The 13,739-nt window shown below is 39.1% G+C and overlaps 1 protein-coding gene across 5 annotated transcripts in view; it reads left to right on the forward strand.

The window, feature by feature from the left end:
• LRP1B (LDL receptor related protein 1B) overlaps nt 1–13,739 on the forward strand; it is a 2,071,868-nt gene that overhangs the window by 1,658,722 nt on the left and 399,407 nt on the right. For all 5 annotated transcript variants that reach the window (XM_073647246.1, XM_073647248.1, XM_073647249.1 and 2 more), the window contains exons 44-45: nt 11,666–11,858; nt 12,928–13,053. In XM_073647246.1, coding sequence (XP_073503347.1) covers nt 11,666–11,858; nt 12,928–13,053 — 319 coding nt within the window. The remainder of the gene's footprint in view (nt 1–11,665; nt 11,859–12,927; nt 13,054–13,739) is intronic.

The raw sequence follows: 13,739 nt of genomic DNA on the forward strand, positions 1-13,739 counted from the left end.
ATATGGAATTGCAGTTACAGCCTGTATTATAGTGTACTACAGAGCTGTATTCATAATTCTACTGCTTGCTTCTGAAAACACTGATATGCCTGTTGACAGACATGTTTAGCTTAGCGAGGGGTTAATAAGAGGACCCAGGTTACGCACAATCTCCAAATGGTGCAGAGGGGGTTTGGACATAGGATTGAATTATTTACTGAGCTAGTACAACACAGGACAGTTGCAGATATGTAAAACTTTAAAGAGGACATGTCACTTGGTCAAAAAATGGCCAGTTCTTGCTCTTATTTTTGCTTTTCCCCTGAGTATTTTGTCTTTTTTGTAAAATACAACATACGGTTCCAGGAATATGGGCCTAGTTATATAAAATTAAAGTTAATGTTCTGTACAAAGGGAATATTGCTCACAGGGTTCCCGGAGGTGGGCTTTTTGCTGCTCTACTTAATTACCCTGTCGGCCACTCTCTTGGTAAAGACTATAAAAATTAGCACTAATTAACGAAGCCCAAATCTCAGGAATCATAGAGTGGATTTTTAAAAAAAAAAAAAACAAAGGGAATACTCAAGGGAGCTGCAGGAATAAATTAAGAGCAAAACTGGTTACTTTCAACCTGATGACATGTCCTCTTTAAAGAGGCACTCTCACTTGTCTGTTGCTGCACTTTTTTATTTAAGAAAGCAGGGGGCAGACACAGATTGGTGATTTTACTAAATACAATTTAACAAAAAGGCCTTACAATTTTCCTAGAGCCAGGCTACAGAATTTGACTTTCTAGCAAAATCTGTTTCCTAGCTCCCAGGTTGTGCGATCCCAGCATGCAGAGCGGGATCCCTTTCTGGAGCCTTAACTTTGAAAGCAATGACATGGCGCCACACTGGCATATCAAAAGAAGAAATCATATATGCATGGAGGTAGAAGGCGGTTCTCAGGGCTCCTGTCCAGCAGTCCGGAAACTAATGACGTGGCCCATAGATTGTGACTTGTTAAATTATTCGTACCACCTTTAGTTATAACAGCTGGTCAGTGGAGTTCTTGGGTGTTGGACCACCATCAATTTGATAGGTCAGATCAGCGGTCAGGTCTAAAGCTGACCATACACATTAGATGGCTGTTGTATGAATAATGCTTCAGCCGATCATTCAGCAGACAGCAATCTTTCCCATACATAGGAGGGCTCATTCAGCCATATTGTCCTGTGTTCTCTGTAAAACAGTCGCCAGCCGGGTGGCTTATCTCTGGGAGATCAATCTGATCAACAGTACGAAATAGGACGTGCGCAATCAACACCTCTCCAGACCATCCGGCGGCTGTCGCTCCCATATAAATTAGATCTTTGCCCAAACTCGCTGATATTGTGATTTAACAGATGTTACTCTACTGTCATTAGGGGCCTTAACACCTGGATAGATCATCTATCTCAATTATTTAGTGGAAACCCACATTAAAAAATTGTGTTATTTTCAAGGTAAAATAATGGTCAAGGTCAATGTTCCCAGCCTCATTTAATCTGTGGGTCTTTTTGTTTGTTTTTTTTAAAAAAAGAACATTTCTCTATATGCGTTACATGCATGTGTTGTTTTTATGTTGATGTAAGAAAAGAAAATAACCAATAATCTAGCAGACTATAAAATAAAAGGTCAGGCTTTCTTTAAGGTAAATTGAAGTTTTCTCAGTGTGGAAGGGTGCTCATAAAGTAATAATAAATCACCATGAACCATCAAATGTAACAGGTTTTTTTTAGCGAATTAAGCCCACAGTTGCCACCTCTCCTTTTTGTTTGGGCTCGCAATCTTTTTTGTATTGAATTGATACACTTTAAAATGTCTCAAATTTGTTTCAATATTTTAGTATAAAAGAATGTGTAGTATTATATATCTGCTGCGATACATGAATCTTGAAATGTCAGGTCCTCTATGCAGTAGTGGACCTAATGAATGTGACATTTCTGTGAGTTTAGTTACGCCTCTGTGACTTGTAAATTGTGACAATCATGATTTATCACATTTAGTAGGCCGGCATTTTAGAATCTCTCAAACCCTGAAGGAAACAACGAGTTCTTTAGGCCATTATTTTAGGATCTGTCACCAGATTTCACAATGTAAACTGCATACATTATTGAATATATATCACAGATCTGAGGAGAATGGTGTACTTACTTTGGAAATCGATATCAGCATGGTTTTATAATTACTTATGATATTTCAAACTTACTTTCAGCCTATATAGAATAATTGACAGCACTTTGTTCTCCTCCCCCTTCTGCTGAATCTCAAGGCACTCAGCCTGATTGGTGGACCCTCAGTGTCTTCCTCCCTCCTCACTTCTGCTGAATCTCCGACCATTTAGCTACATATTGTACCTCCTCCCTCCTGCTGAGATCTCACACTGCTCAGTACAGGCTGCAGCTGTCAGGCTGGTTGGGCAGAGGTATAATATATTTTGTCTCACACTCACTCCTAAGCTGGACTCATAAAAGGCTTATTTTAATATCAGGATTACACAGTCATTCTAAAATTACGTTTCCTGGTATGTAAGTACACCAGCCTCTCCGGGTCTAAGAGGTTTATTTAATATTTTATGCAGTTTTCATTGTTTTATATGGTGCATAAGAAATTACACACATTTAGCCATGAGTTTTCCTATAAGTAGAGCAATGGAAAAAATGTAGGTCTCCTCTTTAAATGTAGAACTCCTGGCCTGACTACAGAATTAGGTTAATGTGAAGTCAGGAGGGGGCAGGCTAATTTATTATTATTATTTTATTTTTATAAGTGAAATAAAGATAATTTCCACATAAATATCAGTAAATTCTTTTACAAAATATTCTTTTAAATAAGTCCGAAAATATATTTTTTTTTACCAGTTATAACTATTTTCTGAGCCCATGCCTCTCCATATCGTGTGATTTCCTAATCTTAGAGGTAACATTTTTCCTTGTGAGAGCACCAAGCCAATGTATGGAGACTTGTAGGCAATGCAATTTAAATATGCAAATTACCTCTTCATAGAGGAAGAGCCCAGGAACTTTTGTGCCACCTACTGGAGGTAGCAATCCTAAAAATTAATATTGACCCTTTAAAGCACTTTGCCATATGACTTAGGATAAAAAACCTAATCAGACACTTCAGTTGCAGATACATGGGTGTTTGCGCTTCATGAGTGCAGAGCATAAGTATTGATTTGGCTAGGTGATGGGTCTAGGGAGCACTGCATTGCCTATAAGTCTCTTTACACAGACTTGACACTCTCAAGGGGAAACATTACATTTTAGTCCCCTGGTCAGAGACTCTCACCCAGCCAAACCATTCCACCTGCTTTGCACTGATTAGGGGCAAACATCCCAAAACATGTGTCTGCAAATGGAGTGTCTGGATTGGCTTCTTGTCCTTAGTCATGTGGCAAAGTCATTTAAAAGGTTGATATTGATTTTTATGATTGCTATCTCCAGTAGGTGGCAATAGAGCTCCTATCCTCTTTCTCTCCGAAGAGGCTATTTATATTTCCAATTAACATACAGTACATAGACTATAAAGCCTCGGGCTGTGTTTTTTAGATGATGCACCTAATCAGCTGTAGAAAACCACTGCATCATGAAGAAGGCATGTAGCATTCATTCAGGTGTACACAATGTCAGATATAGAAGAAATACTGTTAATTATTTGGAAAGAGAGGTTAAAGGGGTTTTCCCACCAACAAAGTTCATTTTAATCAATAGTTCTTGGAATAATAATATCTTCCATAATTGGATGTGTTTAAATAAAATCTTCCTGTGCTGAGATAATCTTATAAATGTGCCCCTGCTGTGTGCCGTGTAATGGCCGTGTCTGACCGTGCAGGAACATGGTCTGATCATACCACAGCTCCTGGGCAGGGGAGGAAACAAAGTATACAGACATTACCTCTGGGGAGCGCTGCTGATTCTTTCTTTGAAGTAAAACATTGTTTAAAAACAGGCAGGGAAATGCTTTACCACACAAAAAGAATCAGCTGTGATCCCGTGCTGTAATGTCTGTATACTCTTTTGCTTCCTCCGCTGCCCAGGAGCTGTGGTATGATCAGAGAGAAATTGTCTCTTCAGAGAGGAAGAGGATTAGAACTTTAGCGCCACCTATTGGAAGCAGCAATTCTGAAAGTCAATATCGACTCTTTGATGAGCCTTGCAATATGACTTAGCGTGGTTTGGCTTTTATTTGGCTTGGAATAGGTGGCGCTAAAGTTCTAGTCCTCTTCCTCTCTGAAGAGACAATTTTCATATTTATTTCCTATGGGTCAGAATGTTTTCCAAAAAAAAAAAAAAAAAATAGTCCTCACTTCACTGTGTGAAAGAAAATAGAAAGGAATGGAAAAAGGAAGTAAGGTATAAGGTGTGAGAGAGGAACAAGGAATGAATGCAATAGAGGCAAAGAAAGAGAAAACGAAGAAAGAAACAAAGTAAAAGCAAACTAAGGAGGAAAGATAGTAGATAAAAAGGGAAGAAACAAGTAAAGATAGAATGATGGAGATAATTGAGCAGGAGAGACAGAGAGAACGGGAAGAGAAGGAAACTAGGAAGGAGGAGAGAATGAAAGAGAAAATAAGGAGGAGAGAGTGGAGAAGTAAGATGTAAAGAAAAAAAAAAAAGAAAAAAAGAGAGAGGGTAAAGGAAAGTGTGAGAAGAAATGAGGGACGAAGGAAAGAGCCAGAAAGTGAGGACAGACGTATGGGAATAGAAAGAGATAGAACGATGAAATGGTGAAAAATGGAAAGATGGTGGGAAGTAAAATAGGATGAAAGAAGTAGGTTTAGATGGATGGATGAACAAAGAAAGGATGGAAGTGAGGGAGAAAGAAGAGAAGGGGAAAAGAGGAAATAAAGAAAATAAGAATAAAGGAAAATGAGAAAATGAAGGAAGAAAAAAGTTAAAGGGGTATTCCCATCTTCAACATCATATCCCAATATGTAGTAGGTGTAATAATAATAATATTAACAAATACCTACAATTAGAAATGTAGTATAGTATTTTTGATTCGCTATGTCTCTTTCCTCATGTGCAGGCATTGCAGGACCTTAGGTATCCATGGTTACGTCCACTGATAAAGTGACAGTTAGTTAGCTAGCTGTTAGTGGTTGTAACCATGGATACCTAAGGTCCTGCAATGACAGCACATGAGGAAAGAGACATAGCGAATTAGAAAAACTATACTACATTTCTAATTGGATGTATTTGGTAATATTATTATTATTATTACACCTACTACATATTGGGATAGGATCTTGGAGATGGGAATACCCCTTTAAGGACTCATGCAGATCTTGGTCCGATCACAGAGCCCAAAGCATGGAGTGGTCGCAGGTCTCCCGACCCGAGCGTGACAGCCTCATACAAATATTTGAAGCTGCCATGTACCGGTAAAGAGACCAGCGGCCAGTCTGTGCATTGCGGTCCCTGATCGAATGGAGATCAACGGACGTCTGCATGAGCCCTAAAGGAGGGAAAGAGTGAATGCTTGGAAGAGGAAATGAAAAGGGTTAAAATAAATTATAAATTATTCTAGTAAAGATCGTAAACTGTTAAGCGACATGTTTAGGTTCAATTTCTGATAAAAAAAATAATAATTCATGCTTACCTGATAATTTATATTCATCATTATGGGGGAATAAAGTTTATTGTCGACCTAAAAATTTAAGAAGCTAAAGGATGCATTGTATGATCTCTAAACTGGTAGAAAGAGCAGAGCTAGAGAAGAGTTTTTTAGCGTTTAAGGATTTTTTTTTGTGTGCTTTTAATTTTATCTGTAGTACTATGTAGGGTAATGTGTATGTTATAAATGTAACTGAAATAAGTTGGTTTTTCAAGTTTTTGTACAGAATTAGAATAGCTGCTTTTTTGAAACACCGGTGCCCCAACCTATCATTGGGTTGTGCTTGGTTGTCACAGGTGTCTAAGATGTGACAGACAGTCGCCCTGCAGTTGGTTGCTGAAGATCTCTTTGTTTGACATTACAGACACCTTCTTAGCTGTTTCACTCTAGGACCCAGTGGCTACCTCCTTCCTGCTAATTGACACCCAGGCCTGGGTATTTAAATAGTTTCACTTTGCAGCAGGAAGGTGCCAGTGATATTCACATGTTTCCTTGTGAACGCTTGGAGCTAGTTCAGACTGCTTTCTACTTTTCTTGTGTGAGGAGGACGCTTGGAGTTATCGCTCTGAAGTCGTCTCAAGCTAAGCTACTTTTCCGTGTGTTTGTCTCCTTTGTGGTCTTTACTTATTAGTGGGGATCGACTAGTGCTCATCCCCCCCTTCCATATCCAGGGCCAAGTGCTAGGGAAATACAGGGGTAGGTTCCTGTGTGGCGATTGGTGAAGAACCAATATAGGGATGGTAGGGGAGACAGGGTGGTATCAAATCAGCCTAGGAGGTCTCCACTCCCCCTTTCCCTAAAGTCTGGGCTCCCTTCCCCTCTACCCTTTGTGTTGCGCTTAGTCTTTCCTACACAGTGCGTGACATTGGAATTGCAATTCTATTGCAGTAAATTGGACTGAACTGTAATACCCAATATAACCTGCGGACAAGAGCGGAGCTACTTTTCTTTGCAAACCAGTCACTAGTTCTTTGCTTCCCCAATTCAAGAAATATGTTTCTTTTAATGGAGGCTTCTAGTGGAGCACTGATTGGCATATTGAGCCATCCTTGGACAATTCTGGTAATTTCAGGTGCAGTATTCAGGGGAGTATTGTGCAAACTTTAATATATTCATGTGACTTGGTGGCTTTAATTGCTCTTAATAAAATTCTTGCTGGATTATGTCTTTTCTAGATTACCCCGTATCTCCCGGCTGCATTATAAACAGGGAAGGGAGAACGGAATTCACGTACTTTGGGATTTCAAAGCTTATTAATTAATTGCTAAAATCAATATCCCAGACCCTAATTTACAAACAAGGCAGATTAATATTGCCTATACTTCAAAGTGTATTTTCTTTTTTTTTTACACATGGGTCTAAATTAATTGGTTAGTAAAGCCTTAAACATTACTTATGCAAATGGAGTGAGTGGATTTACATGTAAATTCAGCTAACTTTTTTTAATGTCTTAACTTTTTTTATTTTGCATTAGTTAAGAATTACCTGTTGCCTGCACATGATAGTGGGATTATGGGTTAAGCAAGGACCAGCAGCATCATTGAGTTACACTATTATTAGTATTCATGCGAGAGATGAAGAGACGCCCAATTGGATAACATAGAAGGTCTTATTTTGCCTATTTTCTTATAATCGATTTTTCAGTTTATGAAGGATCAGACTGGGCCATTAGAGTACCAGAAAATTCTTCAGGGGATCCAGCTTAATAATAGTTAATTAATAAAGAACTTATAACAAAGGACTAATAATAATAATAGATCTCAATGGTTGTATTAGGGAATATAGAGAAAGGGAGCCCACACTTTGGGTGCCCTCCTTTAAACCATAGAGTTGAAGCATTTTGCGGCTCCTGTTTGACCCTATTGGAAAGACATAAATTTCCCGGTTGATATAGGTTGATTCTCCATAATCCACTGCTGGATCTTTGATCAGCTGGTCACCAGCAAGACTGTATTTGGAATGACCCCTTTAAGACTCAGCTCAAATTTGCATCGGAGGTACTGTTAGGATGTTAGGATTTGCTATTTTCCAAGCTTTTATGTCTGTCAAAGGGCTTTGTCAGTTGTCATTGGTTTCCATCGTATAATGCATCACATGTGAAGACTACGGAATACTTATTTCAATTAAAGGGGTTGTCCATGCAAAAAAATGCTCTAAATGTTTCACCAATAATATAATATAAAGCTTATTTTTAACCTAAACTGTTATTATTTGAAGATACCATCAATTTCAAGTTCACAATTCCACTTCCCGCATGTGGTGGTATGTCATCAGTGCTATATGGTGGCAAGTCATTAGTGCTATATGGTGGCATGTCATCAGTGCTATACGGTGGCAAGTCATTAGTGCTATATAGTAGCTAGTCATTCGTGCTTTATGGTGGCATGTCATCAGTGCTATATGGTGGCATGTCATCAGTACTATATGGTAGCAAGTCATTATTGCTATATGGTGGCATGTCATCAGTGCTATATGGTGGCATGTCATCAGTGCTATATGGTGGCAAGTCATTAGTGCTATATGGTGGAATGTCATCAGTACTATATGGTAGCAAGTCATTAGTGCTATATGGTGGCATGTCATCAGTGCTATATAGTAGCAAGTCATCAGTGCTATATGGTGGCATGTCATCAGTGCTATATAGTAGCATGTCATCAGTACTATATGGTAGCAAGTCATTAGTGCTATATGGTGGCATGTCATCAGTGCTATATGGTGGCATGTCATCAGTGCTATTTTGTAGCAAGTCATTAGTGCTATATGGTGGCATGTTATCAGTGCTATATGGTGGCAAGTCATTAGTGCTATATGGTGGCATGTTATCAGTGCTATATGGTAGCAAGTAATTCGTGCTATATGGTGGCATGTCATCAGTGCTATATGGTAGCAAGTCATTTGTGCTATATGGTAGCAAGTCATTAGTACTATATGTTGGCATGTCATCAGTGCTATATGGTGGCATGTCATCAGTACTATATGGTAGCAAGTCATTAGTGCTATATGGTGGCATGTCATCAGTGCTATATGGTGGCATGTCATCAGTGCTATATAGTAGCAAGTCATTCGTGCTATATGGTGGCATGTCATCAGTGCTATTTTGTAGCAAGTCATTAGTGCTATATGGTGGCATGTTATCAGTGGTATATGGTGGCAAGTCATTAGTGCTTTATGGTGGCATGTTATCAGTGCTATATGGTAGCAAGTAATTCGTGCTATATGGTGGCATGTCATCAGTGCTATATGGTAGCAAGACATTTGTGCTATATGGTAGCAAGTCATTAGTACTATATGTTGGCATGTCATCAGTGCTGTATGGTAGCAAGTCATCAGTGCTATATGGTAGCAAGTCATTCGTGCTATATGGTGGCATGTCATCAGTGCTATTTGGCAGCAAGTCATTCGTGCTATATGGTGGCATGTCATCAGTACTATATGGTAGCAAGTCATTAGTACTATATGTTGGCATGTCATCAGTGCTATATGGTGGCATGTCATCAGTGCTATATGGTGGCATGTCATCAGTACTATATGGTAGCAAGTCATTAGTACTATATGTTGGCATGTTATCAGTGCTATATGGTGGAATGTCATCAGTACTATATGGTGGCATGTCATCAGTGCTATTTCGTAGCAAGTCATTAGTGCTATATGGTGGCAATTCATTAATGCTATATGGTAGCATTTCATCAGCGCTATATGGTAGCAAGTCATTCATGCTATATGGTGGCATGTCATCAGTGCAATATGGTGGCATGTCATTAGTGCTATATGGTGGCATATCATCAGTGCTATATGGTGGCATGTCATCAGTGCTATATGGTGGCATGTCATCAGTACTATATGGTGGCATGTCATCAGTGCTATATAGTGGCATATCATCAGTACTATTTGGTGGCATGTCATCAATACTATATGGTGGCATGTCATCAGTGCTATACTGTATGGAGGCATGTCATCAGTACTATATGGTGGCATGTCATCAGTGCTATACGGTGGCATGTTATCAGTGTTATATGGTGGCATGTTATCAATGCTATATGGTGGCATGTTATCAGTGCTATATGGTGGCATGTTATCAGTGCTATATGGTGGCATGTAATCAGTGCTATATGGTGGCATGTTATCAGTGCTATATGGTGGCATGTTATCAGTGCTATATAGTGGTATGTCATCAGTGCTATATGGTAGCTTGTCATTAGTGTTAGATGGTGGCATGTCATCAGTGCTATATGGTAGCAAGTCATTAGTGCTATATGGTGGCATGTCATCAGTGTTACATGGTGGCATGCCATCAGTGCTATATAGTGGCATGTCATCAGTACTATATGTTAGCAAGTCATCAGTGCTATATGGTGACATGACATCAATGCTACATGGTTGCAAGTCATTAGTGCTATATGGTGACATGCCGTCAGTGCTATATGGTAGCAATATGGTGGCATGTCTTTAGTGCTATATGGTGGCATGTCATCAATGCTATATGGTGGCATGTCTTTAGTGTTATATGGTGGCATGTCTTTAGTGTTATATGGTGGCATGTCTTTAGTGTTATATGGTGGCATATCTTTAGTGCTATATGGTGGAATGTCATCAGTGCTGTATGTGAAGGGTGCTGCTGGCTTATTGATTCATTTAAATAACTAAGACAGTCCAGTTCTATGTCATGGTCAACAGATAGAGAAGTGAGCTGCCTTCCAAAACTGAAACATGTATTCAATCAGGGCACACGCACAGCATTAATGAAAATAAATATATACTTGAAGTTTTATATAATCACACTAGTAACATATTTAAAAGATATTTTTTACTTGGATGAAACCTTTAAAGAAAAAAACTCTAGTCATTGACATCACATTTGATGATTCCTAGTGAACGTTATTTTGTTTGGCATTTTCATCCCATCAAGAAGCATGATGCAACATAGATTTCATGTACACTGGGTTGAGTCTTCTCTTGTGCTCAACGTTGTCTACTGCTGTATACTACTCTCTGTACAAGCTAGTAGGAGGTGTAGTGTGAGAGTTGTAATGACTCAATTCTTAGCAGTCATCTCATCATCATCACATACAGTATTACAATGAAATATAACATATATACAGTAAATAACACAGAATCCACCATTTACAATAGGTGATATCACAGCTCACCTCCTCCTCCTGTACAATGACTAAGCCCTCGATATACAGTAGATAACACAGCAACACATTATCCACCATTCTCAATAGATGATATCACAGCTCACCTCCTCCTCCTCCTGTACAATCACTGATAACACCTCTATATGCAGTAGATAACGCAGGATCCACCATTCACAATAGGTGATGTCACAGATCACATCCTCCTCCTGTACAATGACTGATAACACCTCTATATACAGTAGATAACACAAGATCCACCATTTACAATAGGTGATGTCACAGCTCACCTCCTCTCACTCCTGTACAATGACTAATAACTCCTGTATATCCAAATGATATCACTGGATCCACCATTCACAATAGGTGATGTCACAGCTCACCTCCTCCTCCTCTTGTACAATGACTGATAACACCTCTATATACAGTAGATAACACCGGATCCACCATTCACAATAATTAATGCCACCTCTCATCTTCTCCTTCTCCTCCCTGCACAATGACCTCTGCACAGGTCACAAAGCATGCCCAGAACATTCTTCTGTAGAAATCAGATCCAGTTAGTTGCTTCCCATAGTCCATGTGTCCACTATTAAGCACATTTTTTAATGCTGTTAAAGGCAGATCAGTCAAGATGGCTTCTCTCCAGTCATGTGCAAAAAGTAGAATAAAAAAAATCTACCATCAAAAAGAAACCTAACACAAAAGTAATGTGTATCTGGTTTTAAGTAAAGAAAAGAAAACAGGTGACAGATCGTCTCTAACATGCAAGTGCTAAGTGCTATAATGCTCTCTATAGACAAGAATATCCACTTGAACAGGTATCATAAAGTTGCGACTAAAGTGGAATACAATTAATTAAGTAAAATGAAATGCAAACTTTTTAATTTTATTTTCTCTTTCTTGCAGGTAATTATTAGATCGGGACCTGGCACATTCCTCAGTATGGCTATATATGATAACTATATATTCTGGTCAGATTGGGTAAGAAGAGCAATATTACGCTCCAACAAATACACTGGAGGAGAGACTGAGGTTCTACGAGCAGAGATACCTCATCAGCCAATGGGGATCATAGCGGTGGCCAATGACACCAATAGCTGTAAGTGGACACATAATATAATAAGATATTGGTTTTTTTTATATATACACATGTAACCTTTTTTAAAATAGACATATGACAGCTCAAGAAATGACATTGACTACAGGAAGTGTTACTTAAAAGAAAACAATTATTCATCTGTTAAGTTCTTCCATCTCTCCTGTGCCGATCCGGACAATTGTGCAGATAAACCGATGGAGCATCGTCGCTTCCGTGGAGTAGGATTCAACAGATGACAATTGTTTAATAACTGTTTTGTCACCTTTCCGACAGTCAGGAGTATTTCCTAAACTTTGGGATGACCCCTTTTAATTCAACTATGGTGGAGCTGCAAGAGAATTAAACACTTGCTGCCAAGTTTCCCTGTAGGTCATAGCTGATCGATGGATGTCTCGGCAGCAGGACATTTTATAATCATGTTATATAAGAGGCACCATTCAGGGCAAAAGTTATTGTTCACAGCAGACAACCCCTAGAACAGCGGTCCCCTAACTTTCTGATCGTGAGAGCCACATTCAGCTCTGGGAGAGGATAGCGAGCCACATCCAACTCCCATCCCCATCACAATAGTGGCAACATAGGCCCCCATTACGAGTTTAATGATAACCAAAGCTTTTCCAGAGAAATCATCCAGACGTAGTATACCAAGATCCATGGGTTCCCACAATACCCCCATTCAGTATTCTCCCATCAAGCACTGCCAACACACTGTCACGTCCAGCTTCAAGTACCTCCTCTGACTGGTAGTATCATCCTGTCTCCATCTTACCAGACTTAAATTATCTCTAAAACCCTAAGACCAGTATATGCCCATCTAGATCTTCTCTTCTGTGCAGGGCTACTCACAGAATTCACCATTTTGAGATGTGTTCTTCATACTTGTTTGCTAGACCAGGAGCTAATGCACCAAGCTGGCAGTCAGCCGCGAGCCAAAATTCATGAAACCGCGAGCCTTGTGTGGCTCCCGAGCTACAGGATGGGGACCTCTTCCCTAGAAGCTATAATTATGTATGAGGTGTCTAGATATTACTACACATGTACAATATAGTTAACATTTCTGTTCCCTAAGGTGAGTTGTCGCCATGTTCCTACTTGAATGGAGGTTGCCATGACCTTTGCCTTCTTACTGCTGATGGTCGAGTCAATTGTTCGTGTAGAGGAGACCGGTTATTACTAGATGACAACAGATGTGTGAGTAAGTAATATATTCTACACTGAAACACTGCAAAGAAAGCAAGTGCCATAGCGCATTAATATTACATGCGGCATCTTTTAGTTTTACGTACATACCGCATGTCATGCAGCTGTCAGTTTTATTTTATTTTCTGTATAGTAAAAATAACTATAAAAATGAGGAAAGTACAGCTGCCGGGTAGGCTGGTGACATTGATACCTTTTGTCTTGCTTTGCATTCATAATAAGTACAATTCAGTAAACATAAAATTCTCCTCTTCCTATCGTTAAAACTTAGGCTTGGAGGTTACTTATTGGTTGTTCAGTTAATTTTGAAATTACAGTGACCATCTCGAATGTCACTCAGTGAATGCAAGAATGCCATGAATGAACATGATGAAAAGTCTGAGATTGTTGCAAGTTTCTTTTAACTTTTTCCCCCCTTAAAAGTGACCGCGAGAGAAAAGAGCAGCTATTAAGACTATTTCTCGCTCTCCAGTCCTTCATTAAAGAGATGATTTATTGGTTTGAATAAACACTGTGTAATTTTTAATTTTCTCTATGGCGGCTTTGTAGGAAATTTGAACACTTTCTGGCAGAGTGGATAAGAGTGAGATTAAATTCGCCTCTAATTTTGCAAAAAAAACCCAGATTCCCTTGAATCAGACTTTTTTGCAATTTGCTTTCTTTGTAAAACGTTGGAAAAGG

The sequence above is a fragment of the Phyllobates terribilis genome, unplaced genomic scaffold, assembly GCF_046119375.1.
Source record: "Phyllobates terribilis strain yellow unplaced genomic scaffold, ASM4611937v1 Scaffold_9__5_contigs__length_417890890, whole genome shotgun sequence".
Taxonomy (NCBI): Eukaryota; Metazoa; Chordata; class Amphibia; order Anura; family Dendrobatidae; genus Phyllobates; species Phyllobates terribilis.